Here is a 14,222-nt window from a genome sequence, read left to right as displayed (position 1 = left end):
ATTTATTAGAATGCTAGAGGAAATATTTATTATACTATATAAATAATATTGAAATGTAAATATATATATATTAAAATATAAATAATCAAATTTATAAAAAATAATTAAATTTAAATTATTTATCAAAATATAAATAATCAAATTTATAAAAATAATAATTTAAAATATATATCAAAATATAAATAATTTAATTTATATAAATAATAATTTAAATTATATATTAAAATATAAATAATCAAATTTATAAAAATAATAATTTAAAATATATATATCAAAATATAAATAATTTAATTTATATAAATAATAATTTAAAATATATATCAAAATATAAATAATTTAGTTTATATATAATGAATTTTAAATTAAAAAAAACTGAGTTTAATAGTAAATTAGGTTAATTTAGAAATAAAGAAAGAAACTAGGTTAATTTAGGAGAGTGAATAGTAAAAAAAGTTATTTTTTTGAAAACTATCCCTCATTTTTATCTATTGTTTATGATTTTTTTTTTTATGTTGAATTGAATTTTGACATGTTTTTATTTTTTTATGTTGTGTCACCATAAAATAAAATATAATTAACAAAATAATTTATCTCCTTTAAATTTTATTTTTTTGATACTCTACATTAATAATATTTTTTGAAATAAATTAAAAGAGAGTTTTTCATTTTGAATCCGGATAAGTTCCATCAAGAGAGTCCGACTTTCAGTAAAGTAAATTTACAACTAGGGTTCCCAAGTTCTACAGCTATTCTTCTCAATGGATGAATATGTTTCTCTATGGATCATCGAATTTCTTCTTCGACAACCGCTCCACGATAGGATTATCGACAAGCTTTTACGCGTTCTCCCTCTCTCCATCCACGATTCGAGCTTAGAGAAGGCCATACTTGTTCGACAAATCGTCTCGGAGATATCCAAAGGTAAGGCTTCAGAGGAAATGCTCCCTCTTATGGAACGCATCGAGGAGATGGATTACCAGGCCGGTGTTACAACTTCTGAGGCCATGAAGGCGGCTTATTGTAATGTGGCGGTGGATTGCACAGTTAGGCTACTCGAGGAGGAGAGTCAAGACAGAGAAGTGAAATACTACAATACGGTGAAGAGAATCTGGAGGGAAAGGGTTCTGACGATGGAAATGACGGGTAATGTCGGGCTGGTTTCTGACGCGCTACTAAGTTGGAAAGATGATATTGAGGCTTCTGTATGGAATACTATTGTCGATGAAGATCTGTTGAAGAAATGGAGAGGCTGTGAAACTCTGAAATCTGTTAGAGTTTATGTTGAAGAAGCATGGGCGGCTATGGGGCCTTCATTTCTTGAACAAGTGGTCCAGACAGGTAATGAGCAAATTAATCAATTGTTGAATCATAGTACCTGTCCAGTTAACGATCAATATCAAGATCTCAATCCGATTGAAGTTCAAAGTAATGCAGGTAAAACAATTTTCTTATCATTAAAATTTGTTTTAATCTTGAATTGAAAATTTTCATGGTTTGATGGAGGAATGTCATTTTCCTTGAACTGGTATTAGATGCTTCAAGTGTTCCTTACAAAGTTCATTCCTGTTTAAGTGGTTTGCATTCTTATTCATCTCGATCTTTTGAAAGATCTTACAGTTGGTTTCTGCAATATGGTATTTTTTAGTTTTTGCTGTTGGTTCCATTATACTAGTTTTAAGAAGGAAAATCTCAAGTACAGCCAGTCTTTTGTATTTCCTAGTTGTTTTAGAAAATTTCCCAGGAATCTGAGCAACCTCTTTTGTGATTTAATGAGTTTAGGTTTCAGATGTTTCTTGCAGCCGGCTTATTTGAGGCATATTTGTGATATCATCAGTTCTATTCATTTTTTTTCTGTTGATAATATAACATATACCTCATGTGCTGTCTTTGATAATTTAATTGCTTCAAACAACTGTAGAAATGGAGAAACGCGGTAGAGATGCAAAAATTAGTGATTCAGATATCCAGGATGGAAGAGCTGTTTCTGAAAATGGTTTTATCGTTACACCTGAAGTTAAGAAAATGCAGAAAGCTCTAAGAGACAGTTGTAGGGACCTACAAGCTGTGGTAGTTGATCCTCTACCTGAGGCAATACAGCTTGCTGACAAAATAATCTCTAGCCTGCCAGTGAACAATCTGAATCCGAGTTGCCCCATGGATGTAGAGAATCTATCCACTGTTAAGAGTGACGAGGCTATTGGTGTGAATGAGACTCAGAATAACATTAGCAGGAAGCCCTGCTTAATGGAGAGGAATAGCACTGCTCGTGTCCATGAGGTAATTCTTCTTTTCCCATATTATCATATGTTAATATTACATCTTAGGGCGTGTTTGGATGAGGGTAACTGGAATTAGAAATAGAATTGGATTTCAGATTTCAATTCTCTTAGAATTGAAATCGAATTACAATTCAGTTCCTATGTTTGATAAAATTACAGAATTATAATTCTTGGGATTTTTTTATATTTTTGTAGTACAAGTAGAAATGACAATTTGAATAAATATTATCTATATTATTAAGATATCGATTCGACACTTAATCGTGTTGTAAATGGTTAATAAAATGATTTGTTTGAAAAAAAACAGAACAAATAAATATTGGAATTGCAATTCCAAGTTATGAAGTGGAATTAAGAATTACAAAGTGACAATGATTTGAATTCATTGGAATTACAACTCCAGTTCTAATTCTTAATTTTAAATGATCTAACAAACATAGGAATTATAAATAAACCCCTAATTTCAATTCCAATGTTATCAAACACACCATTATAGTTTTATCATTATAAAGTAAAATTGTAAGATAAAATTAACTTAACTGTACTTGAGATTATAATCAACTTAACATATCTAATTGGATAATTAAAAGTTTATAATTATTGCCATCTACATGTTATACATAGTTATAACTGTTATTAGGTTAAACCTGTAGAAAATTATGAATTGCCTCCAGAAGGCAAACATATATGCATTGGCTGCATTAGCACACTGAGTCAGCCCTTTATTTTTATTTTTTTTTGGGAAAAATCAGCCCTTTATTTTAGAGTATCATAAACCATGATGCAATTTTCTGAGTTATTTAAATTAAAGAGGAAAGGTGTGCAGACTTCAGTTGAGGAGGATTAAGAATAACAAACAATAAGTTTGGTCACCCATTATTGAAATAACTAGGTTCAGAAAATTGGCATAAGATTTACTGTTCAACTTTGTCAGACTTTTATAATATGCATCAATTTGTATGATCCAAGTAAATTGAGAAACTGACCTATTGCTAACCATAGCTAAGAACCAAGCCCTGATACCACTTTGTTAGAGAATGAGAAATGAAGATATTTGAGAGTGGAGGAATTTTACCTTGCTTTATTTCTTGTCTCCAAAATGCGAAGTACACAAGTATTTTGTGGTCTTAACACTCACGAACATCTGTTTTGTATTGCAACTTTATTGGTTTGTAGTGGGATGAATCCCTGGATGATGCAGTTGATGGATCTAGTGACGAAAATCGTCTTCACTTGCCCACATCAAGTAAAAGACGTGTTTCTCCCTTAATACTTGAGATGGAAAATTTGGGAAAGAGAAAAAAGAGGAGATGGAGTATTGTTGAAGAAGATACTTTAAGGGCCGGTGTTGAAAAGTATGTTTATCACTTATCAAATCTTTTAGCATTATACATATATATTTACAGCATTAGAACACCTAGTTTGTTTTATTTTCACCATGGACCAGTTTTTAAATTTGTTTCCCAATGGATAAAGAAACATAAAATTCTAAATATGTTCTGACTAAGGGTGTAGTTTAACAAAACTGAAAATTAAGAATACTGAATTTTAAGTGTCAAATGTGTTAATACATGTTGAAAAAAAACATGTGAAAGTATCTAAATTTAAAGTATTTGATAAATGATACAAGGGGAAAGGGTTTAGGGTTAGCTTCCTATGGTGGAAGTGAATGGTTAGGATAAGTGGCGGGAATAAAGAGGCGGTTATTAATAGAGTAGGATAAATAGAATGTTAGTTGTCAAGTGTAGTAATGAAATGAATTAGTTGAATACTCTTGTTTATAATATTTTATTAATAACCACCTCTTTATACCCGCCACTTATCATAACCGTTCACTTTCATTTAGGACATTAACCCTAAAATCTTTTCCCCTTGTATCAATATGTAAGTGGATTTGATAAAATGTGGAACTAGTGTGGGGGGATTATTTATAAAAGTTATTTTCCCCTTGTATCAATTGTATTTTGGACGTTCTTACTAATATTACTGGAGTTAGTTTTACTAAATTAAGCCATGTTTTTTTTGCTTAATTATTTTAGCATGAGTTGCATTATTTATCAAATGAACTTTAATTCAAATAAGCACTAAATCATTTAGATTAAGTGATAAGTTGTCAGTCTAGTTTTCAAAGTCTATGTATCTGGATGGAGAAATTTCTAAAATAAAAAGTGTTTTCAAATGTTGCCAATATAATGGAATTTTTTGGTTGTCACACTATTTTTGTCTATGCATATTAGAGCACGTATCTTAGCAGGAGTATGTATCATTGATGTTTTATGAGTTTGATTCTTCTTCTTGTTTTAAGGTACGGTAAAGGCAACTGGAAGTTCATCTTGAATGTGTATAGAGATATTTTGGTTGAGAGAACTGAGGTGAGATTGTTGTTATGCCGTTTTGGTTGAAAGACTTTAATTTTAATATCTTATGTTGCAAGTTAGATAAACAAGTTGTCGTTCTTGTTTTAGGTTGATTTGAAGGATAAATGGAGAAACATGACAAGATAATGAATGAATGCATTCTTCATTATGAGAGATTTTTGTCGCATTCTTGTATGTTACCAGAAGCACTTAAGTAAGTTTTGTGTGGTGGGAAGTCGTTTTGTGAAACAAAGTTGTTCTGAGACATTAATTCTCATGTGGTTTATGTCACTTAAGTAAACTCTTTGTGGTGGGAAGTTGTTTGGTGAAACAAAGTTGTTTTGAGACAAGTAAACTTTGTTTTTTTTAATACAGGTATATATTTATGTGAAAAACAAGGCTGGTTTATTTAGGTGTTTGTTCAAATTTTCTGTGCCAAAATAACTGTCAGGGTTAAAAAATATAAATCGAAACGGTTTGACTGAAATCGGTAAGTAGTGACACTCAAACTGTCAAATTGATCACACAACTGGGAATCAACAAATCACAGGGAAGTTTGATTTTTCAGAATTCAGATGTTATGAAGCAAGTTTTCTTTTTTACTCTGTAGAGTTGTTGAAACATGTTAGAGTTAAAATGAATAAATATACATAATTTGGTTATAATTTATATTTTATACTTAAAGATATTTATAATTGTCAGGCTAAGAAAAACTAGTTGACCCGGTTTCATTGAAATCTGAGAATCAACAAATCACATATAAGTTTGGTTTTCACAACTTTCTTTCACTTTTGAGCTCTATAGAGTTTTAGGTGTTACGAAACAAGTTTCTATAGAGTTTTGAAACATATTTAAGTTAAAATTAATAACTATAGATAATTTAGTTAACTTATATTTTATACTTACAAATATTTATTTTTGTTTATCAAAAATAAAAATAAAATTTAAATATAATTGTATTATTTAATTTTTTTTTCGAAGAACGTATATAAGTGTTACACCTTTACTACCAAATAATGAGTAATTTTAAATATATATTTTTGGTTCACAAGACAATGTAAGCTTTTCATGTGACATTATAGTGGCTGAACTTAAAAGATGTAAGCTTTTCATGTGACATTACAGTGACTGAACTTAAAAGACTTCCTCAAGCTGTATGTTAGTATAAGTTTAAACTCGAGTTACTACCTCTTTTATAAAGGAGTTGAAGTTATCCTCTTGAACAAAATGAAATTATAAAAACAATATTATCTATCAAAGTATAACAATGAAAAAATATTTGACTATTGATATTGAGAGCTGAGGATGTTAAAATTATTCATTGTTGTCATCTTTGTCAAGGAAACTCAACACAAAGCCGCTAACAATTCTTCTGGCTAAAGGGTTTGGGATAGATCGACATAATCGTCCATTAATATATGCAACAATATCAGACAACACAAACTTCCCAATTCCCCATCTCCAGACAAACGCCACCTTCTGTTTGCCCGTGGATGAAACTGCTTTCCCATCACCCCTCTCGATTTTCGGCTTCAAGGTCTTTATCCTGGTTACAACATTACTTGTCTGTTTTCTTAGAGCACGAAAAGCAAAACTGACGAACAGATGTTCACACAAGGTCAGTATCGTTGGCCCGAATTTCCATTTCTACACCACATTAAGTACACAAAACGAGAATCCTATGTAAGCCCTTGGTGTTCTAAACTTAAAACGAAGATGGTGTTTACAATATTTTTCTTTTGTATCCAGGTTAGACGAGAAACAACTAATAAAATTTTAAATTTGTCTTTAACTAAATTCAGTTTTCAGACATTGGGTAGAAACACTTTTGTTTTTCTTTATGTACGAGTAGACGTTTCCATATACAAAAACAATATATATAATATATATATTATGTTTATGTCTTGCTAAATTTCATTTCCAAACTTTTAATTATTTGAAGTGAAAATACATTTTTTTTTTTTGACTTTTCTTATCTCAAACTTTATACAAAAACATAAATAAATTTATGTTTCTATCTCTGACAGTTCTGTTTCAAAATGTTCATGCATTTGGAAACACTTCCAAATACAAAAAAAACAAAGATGTTTCCAAATGGGGTTTTATTATCTCATCCAAATAGGTTTTTGGATCCATAATTTTTGTACCACACTTGTATTCTCACTAGCACATAGATTTTAACAAAAAGGTTGCGAGGTGAGAACAAGAAACATACATTGTCCCCACGCTGGTGATGCAGAGGTCTAGAGGCTGCATAAGTATCTCCTTTCAACAATGTCTTGCTTATGAGGAAGCTTTTAACACGGTTCATGATCTCTTCTATAAGTGAACTGTTTGGAGGAAGGTTTTTAAGCATAACCTGTTGACATTTTGGTGTTACATGAAAAAGATATTTAGAATCAGAGCTTTGCACAACAAGTTAACAACTGCAAAAGGTACTAGAATAAAAATCGGATGAAAGGAACTGCATTTCCCAGATAAAAGGAACAAAACTGCTTTGTATTCAACTGATTTTATTAAAGACAAAATGAAATATAGAAACTATAACTTATAGGATGTCAACCATCACGCATATATAAGAAGCAAACACACTTTAGGCCCCTTTTGAAAACACTTATAATTTATGTTTTTGTATCAGGACCGGATCAAGATGAAAAAGAACCTATCAATTTTGAAGAAGAATCTGTCCCGACTAAGTTTAGCTTCTAAATATAATCTTGTCGACACATGTTTAAGATACAAAATGTTTCAAATGAGGCCAAAATTGTCATACAACCATTGGGGATAAATATTTTCACCCATTTCTTTCAGCGAATAATTTCCCATTATCACCCGAAAGGAAGCAATGCTCTTAGCCTTGCCCCCACGTGTTTCCTAAAATCCAAAAGATTTGCTCTAGGAGACGATCAAAGTTTTCTTCCTTTCTCTCATCTTCATTTTTCTCATTTAGAAGAATCAGGTTTACGTAGTTCGTACATGAGTCCTTTGTCCATGTTGCAGGTTATACAAAACTTGTGATTAAACTTTGTTAAGATAAACTTCTTTTAAGGTCGAGCTTTAAACCATTCTGCGCATGCTTGATATTATACAAAATATTTTTTAAGCGCATCGAGATTGCTTGGCGCAATGAACTCTTCGCCTTCTATGTTAGATAGGCGGATAACTCTTCCAGAGAGGATTTTCTTAAGTAGGAAGGGTCCTTCCCATTGGGGTCAAAACATTCCCCTAGGGTCTAGGATTTCCAAGGGTTGTTTGAGAACTAGATCACCTTCCTTGAGGTTTCTAGATTTTACCTTCCTATTGAAGGTGTCTAACATGCATTTTTGGTAGGCTTGGGTTTTACACAAAACATTTAACCTTCTATCCTCCATTAATTTTAGTTGGTCATATCGAGATTTGAACCAGTCTTCTTCTATGACATGGATTTCTAAGAGTATTATTAGAGTTGGAATCTCGATTTCGATGGGTTGTACAACGTCCATGCCGTTAACCATAGAGTAGGAAGTTTAATCTGTCAAGGTTCGAGCGGTTGTATGATATCCCTATAAACATATGACAGTTTCTCATGCCAATCCTTTTACGTGATGGTCATCTTCTTAATGATCCTAAGCACGTTTTTGTTTGCTTATTCGACCACACCATTGGTTTGGGGTCTGTAGGACGATGATTTGTGATGCTCAATCTTGAACTTTCCGAACAATTGCAATATTTTTTCTTGGAAGTATTGACCATTGTCTGAAATTAGGGCGTGAGAGACTCCATATCTAGTGATGATTCTAGTTCGGATGAAATTTTCCACTTGAGATGATTTCAAGACTTTATAGGAAGCAGCTTCAACCCATTTGGTAAAGTAGTCTATGGCGACAAGTATGAACTCGTGTATATTTGATGTGTGGTGATAGATTTCCCAATGACGTCGATGCCCCATGTAGAAAAGGGCAAAGTGGGTGTAATTTTATAAAGGTGTGAGGCTGGTGTATGCTTTAAGTTATCATAGATTCGGCATTGTTGACAATTATTTACATAGCTCACATATTCTTGTTTGAGGTTTTGCCAATAATATCCTAAACAAAGTATTTTCTTGATTAAAGCCATTTCATTCATATGTGGGCCACATGTCCCAGCATGTACTTTTCCATGATCCTCTTGGATTCAAGATTATTTATGCAGTTCATGTTTTGACCGTCGAAAGATCGATGGTAAAGTTTGTTGGCAATCCAAACATAGTTGGTGGAATACTGGTTCAAAGGTTGTCGTTCCTTAGTTGGGAAGTGGGAGAGATATTCTCAATACTCAATGTACTTCTGGAGAGTATCATACTAGGGTTTAGAAGCATTCTCACATAATGTGTCCGTTCCTAATTCAAAAGTAGGTCGTTGCCTTTGTTGAAATTTTAAAGATATGACTTTAATTCCATCGGAAATTTTAGTCGCACTATAACTTTCTTAGAATCAAATATAGTCGCACGATTAGCTCACTGTTGAACAGACTCTATTCAACTTACAATATGATGAAGTATATCACTCAGCTAAAACAATGCTTTGATTCTCACTCTCTCTTGATAAACACACAGTAAAGCAAGAAAGTAGCTCTTTCGTATATGCGTATTTTTCAGTGTTCAGCAGTAGTTTTTCGGTAATGTTTGTGGCAGTTCTTCTTTTGTCCTTGAAGATCTTTAAATAAGGAGCATGTACCAACGGTCGAATCTGTCATAATGACACGTAGTGAGCTTCCATTGGAACGCCTCTATAGTACACAGTAGACTCTAAACACCGGGATCGTGACCGTACCAATCTGTTAGCACGCCAAATATTTTTCTAGGATATTCCTGCAAGAATAAGTAATGGGAAGAATATTTTCTTACGTGGCATTAATCAATTGGTTGCAACTAACTGTCGTACTGATCTTTACTAAAAGGTGGAGCAGGAGTAGCGTACAACTAGTTGATCGTGGGTAGACGTGTGCTAACTTCAAGCAACTGCTTTAAGCATGGCATTAGACGTATTTCACTTAGACGACCTCGTCTAATGAAATTAGACGTCCACGTCTAATAGTAGGATCCATTAGACTACCTAGTCTAATGGGATTAGACGACACGTCTAATTATGGTTCCCTTCAGACTAATCTAAAGGAGTTAGACTGCACGTCTAACTCTCATACGTTAGACTGCACGTCTAACTACGAATCCCTTCAGACTAATCTGAAGGAGTTAGACTGCACGTTTAACTCCGTATCCGTTAGACTGCACGTCTAACTCCGTATCCGTTTGACCACACGTCTAACTACGTATCCGTTAGACTGCACGTCTAACTACGTATCCGTTAGAATGCACGTCTAACTACGTATCCGTTAGACTGCACGTCTAACTACGTACCCGTTAGACTGCACGTCTAACTACGTACCCGTTAGACTGCACGTCTAACTACGTACCCGTTAGACTGCATGTCTAACTACGTACCCGTTAGACTGCACGTCTAACTACGTACCCGTTAGACTGCACGTCTAACTACGTACCCGTTAGACTGCACGTCTAACTACGTACCCGTTAGACTGCACGTCTAACTACGTACCCGTTAGACTGCACGTCTAACTACGTACCCGTTAGACTGCACGTCTAACTACATATAACATAATGTATCTAATGGCCAATCGGTCTAATGAGCCTCATTTAGACTTAGTCTAATATAACCTGTTTTCGATACACCTACACCAAAAACGATTAGACAACTTAAATTAAGTTTTATACACACTCATCACCAAAATTCCAATAGTCAAAATACTTTGACACTTAGTCAAAATAATTTGACTCAACAATTTCCCCCTTGTTGATGATGATGTTAAAACTTTGCATGAGTAACAAAATAAACATCCATCATATAAATAATGCAATAAATACCATAATCAGATAAATGCAAAATCAGGAATGTTTTTCAACAGAAAAGTACAGAAACACCATTCAAAAACAGCAAAACGAAATAAGTTCAGAATAACACAAGACAACCCAAAAAGAATTCCTATCCTCCTTTCTCTCTTCTCTTTTCTCCCTTTTTAACATCATCTAGGAAGAGAATTAACAGCTGACTCTAGGGCTAAGGATAGAGCGGAGTTAAGCTGGTCCTATTTCTCTTCTTCGATCTGAGCCTGTTCACCCTAAGAATATAAGCGAGAATCGTCTCGCTATTCAAGATTTTGGAAGAGGAATGGAACCCGTGACCAGGTTCATCAAGATTAAGGCAAAGGAAAGCACAAAGAGGACCGTCATACCCGAAGATCTTCTTCCTAGCGGAAATCATTCTGACCAGATTGTTGAAGAGGAATTTTGACCAGTTGATGGCTACACCCCTTATGATGGCCATCATTATTTCAAAAACCCTAGTACAGTAGTTGTAGGAAGAGTCTTTTGCTAAGAGGGATTTTGAGATGATGTCATTGAGTAGGGCATACTCAACTTTCAGGCAGTTAATCTTCCCGTGATATTCCACAGGAAGGGTTTCTCCTTCGACGATTTCATCTGAAAAGACATTCATCATTTCAGACAGGATCTCGTTGGAGGAAGAAGGAAACTCATGGATTCCTTCGGTTGGGAGTCTGAAGAACAAACCGAATGTTTGTTCATCGAAGTAGATCAATCTTCCACGAAAAGTCGCACAAATGTATTTGCTGTTATAGAAGCTAACGGTTTCGAAAAACTCACGAACAACTTGTTCGTGATGAATGTGGTGAGGGCGAAGGAATCTCTTCAACCTAGAGGTTTTCAATGATTCAAACATTTGAACCATTCCAGGATTCGTCAGAGTAGATATCGATTTGAAATCTACTTGCAGGGATTTTGCGGGGAAGAAATACATTTTGGCAAGATGAACGAACGAGCACAAAAGTTTGACGATTCAAATTCTAGAGAGAGAGACGAAGATTTAGAAGTACTCATCCATCTGAGTGACGCCATTCATTAAATATTGGAAAGCTAACGAATAGCAATAAATGTTTAATGATCATTTCAACCGTCAAAACTCTCAGAAACCTATTCTTAAGGGACACGACTATCAATTTAATCATGAAAATGCACAATTAATATAAGACATATAGAAGAAATAATCAGAAATGTCAATCACTTTTGACAAACTGAGAGACACTTGTCTTCAATTTATTTGAGAAGTGACTGATTTACTTTTGGCAGGAAAAAGGTACATGGACATATTCATATGCAGATGACAACTGTCCAGATAGTCAGAAGATGAAAAGTCTAAGTACACAAGTAGTTAGACGTTTATTCTACTTTTCACATTCTTCAATTCTAATTGGAAAATCCGTCTATTAGATGTTATCGTCTAATCAAGTTTGTCTTATAAACGTCTAACATTTATTAGACGTAGACGTCTAATTACGCATAAACACCACGTGCTGCACATGTGTTTGATTAGACGTGAGCTTCCACTGCTCTTGTCATAAAAACGTTTAACGTCTATTAGACGTAAACATCTACCGCGCAAGTTAAATAACCAATACAAGAGTTCCCAATAGAAGATAAAGCTTCTTGAGTACACGTGCGTCTAAGTAGTTATACTTCTTAAACTTTTAGTCAATTGGATGTATTGAGACCTCTGTCTTCTTGTCTGTCCAGTTACATTTGAACTACATGTTCCCCTCAATTTATGCACATAACAATATCAATTAGATCAACAAGTCTTAAAATGTTTCTAAAGTGAGAAAACTTAGCTTCGGGTAGAGGCTTCGTGAATATGTCTACAGTTTGTTGATCTGTTGGGATATATTCAAGACGAATCTGTTATGATTGACATGCTCTTAGATAAAGTGATGTCTAATTTCGATATACTTTGTCCGAGAATGCATAACTGGATTATAGGTGATTACGATAGCACTTATGTTGTCGCAAAAAATTGGAGATTCTTCAACCTCAATCCCATAGTCCCTAAGCTGTTGTTGAACCCACAAAAGCTGAGAGCAACAAAAGCCAGCAACAAGGTACTCTACTTTAGCTATAGACGTGGCAACCGACGTTTGCTTCTTGCTAAACCATAAGATAAGACGATCCCCAAGGAACTGGCAAGTTCCACTCGTACTATTTCTATCAATTTTGCATCCTGCATAATCTGCATCTGAGAAACTAGTTAAATTGAAATTGGAATCTTTCGAATACCACAGTCCCACATTTTGAGTTCATTTTAAATACTTCAGAATGCGTTTAGCAACAGGAAAATGAGAGAGTTTAAGATTAGCCTGAAATCTTCCACAGACACCAACAACAAATTGGATATTTAGTTATTAGCGGTAACATAGAGCAATGACCCGATTAGACCTCTATAGGTTGTGACATCTACACTTTGGCCACCTTCATCTTTGTCCAATTTACTAGAGGAGCTCATTAGAGTGGCTGCAGTAGAGCAGTTTTCCATCCCAAACTTCTTTAGTAACTCTTTGGTATACTTGGCTTGATTGATGAAGGTTCCTTTCTCCAGCTGATGAACTTGAAGACCGAGGAAGAAAGTTAATTCTCCCATCATGCTCATTTCAAATCTGTCCTACATCAGCTTGGCAAATTTCTCACACAACTTGGGGTTAGTTGATCCAAATATAATATCATCAACATATATTTGAAAAAGCAGAATGTGAGAGTCTTTAGTGAATCTAAACAAAGTTTTATCCACAGTTCCAATAACAAAGTCATGATCAAACAGAAATTCAGTCAAAGTGTCATACCAAGCTCTAGGAGCTTGTTTCAGACCATATAAAGCTTTGTCAAGTTTATAAACATGATTTGGTAAAGTATGATCTACAAAACCAGGGGGTTGCTCAATATAGACATCTTCATTTAATTTGCCATTTAAAAATGTACTTTTCACATCCATTTGAAAAACTTTAAATTTCTTAAATGATGCATATGCCAGGAAGATTCTAATTGCCTCAAGTCTTGTTACAAGTGCAAAAGACTCATCAAAGTCGATACCTTCCTCCTGTCTGTATCCTTGAGCAACTAAATGGGCTTTGTTTCTAATAACTAAGCCATCTTCACTAAGCTTGTTTCTAAAGACCCATCTTGTTCCTATGACTGACTGGTCAGTTAGTCTAGGAGTTAGATGCCACACTTTATTCCTCACAAATTGGTTTAACTCCTCCTGCATGACATTGATCCAATCTAGATCAACACGGCTTCACCAATTTTCTTAGGTTCAATTTTAGAAATATAGGAAGAATTGGCCATTTCATCCTTCAATTGACGTCTTGTCCTTCGAGGAGAGAAATGATTTCCGATGATTAATTCTGGTGGATGATTCTTGTTCCATCTAAAGTTGGATCCAAAGGGATTGGTCATTTGAACATGTGACTCCGCGATGTCTGAACTCTCAACAGTTTGTTGAACATGAGTTTGTACGTCTAGTTGGATTGCAACCGGATCAGCCATAGGGTCAGTCAACGAAATCCATTTATCCAAGAGCTTCTTCTTCACTTACAGACTCAAGACTTGTCGCTTCTAGTCTGTTAGCAAGGTCAATGGGATAAATGGATTTTCTCTCAACAGGCTCATCAAAGACTACATGGAGGGATTCCTCAACAGTTTGTGTTCTGT

General features: G+C 34.2%; 1 protein-coding gene across 1 annotated transcript; it reads left to right on the top strand.

Annotated features, from left to right (window-relative positions):
- The first annotated feature begins 681 nt into the window (after nt 1–681).
- LOC124940143 lies at nt 682–5,211 on the top strand. Its single transcript, XM_047480626.1, has 5 exons — nt 682–1,434; nt 1,919–2,277; nt 3,456–3,634; nt 4,585–4,651; nt 4,745–5,211. Exons 1-5 carry the CDS (start codon nt 759–761, stop codon nt 4,781–4,783), a joined length of 1,320 nt encoding a protein of 439 aa, XP_047336582.1. The 5' UTR covers nt 682–758; the 3' UTR covers nt 4,784–5,211.
- Nucleotides 5,212–14,222: the final 9,011 nt, after the last annotated feature.

Source organism: Impatiens glandulifera, chromosome 5 (genome assembly GCF_907164915.1).
Source record: "Impatiens glandulifera chromosome 5, dImpGla2.1, whole genome shotgun sequence".
Classification (NCBI taxonomy): Eukaryota; Viridiplantae; Streptophyta; class Magnoliopsida; order Ericales; family Balsaminaceae; genus Impatiens; species Impatiens glandulifera.
The sequence above is the reverse complement of the archived record's forward strand: the minus strand, read 5'-3'. Positions and strand labels throughout refer to the sequence as shown.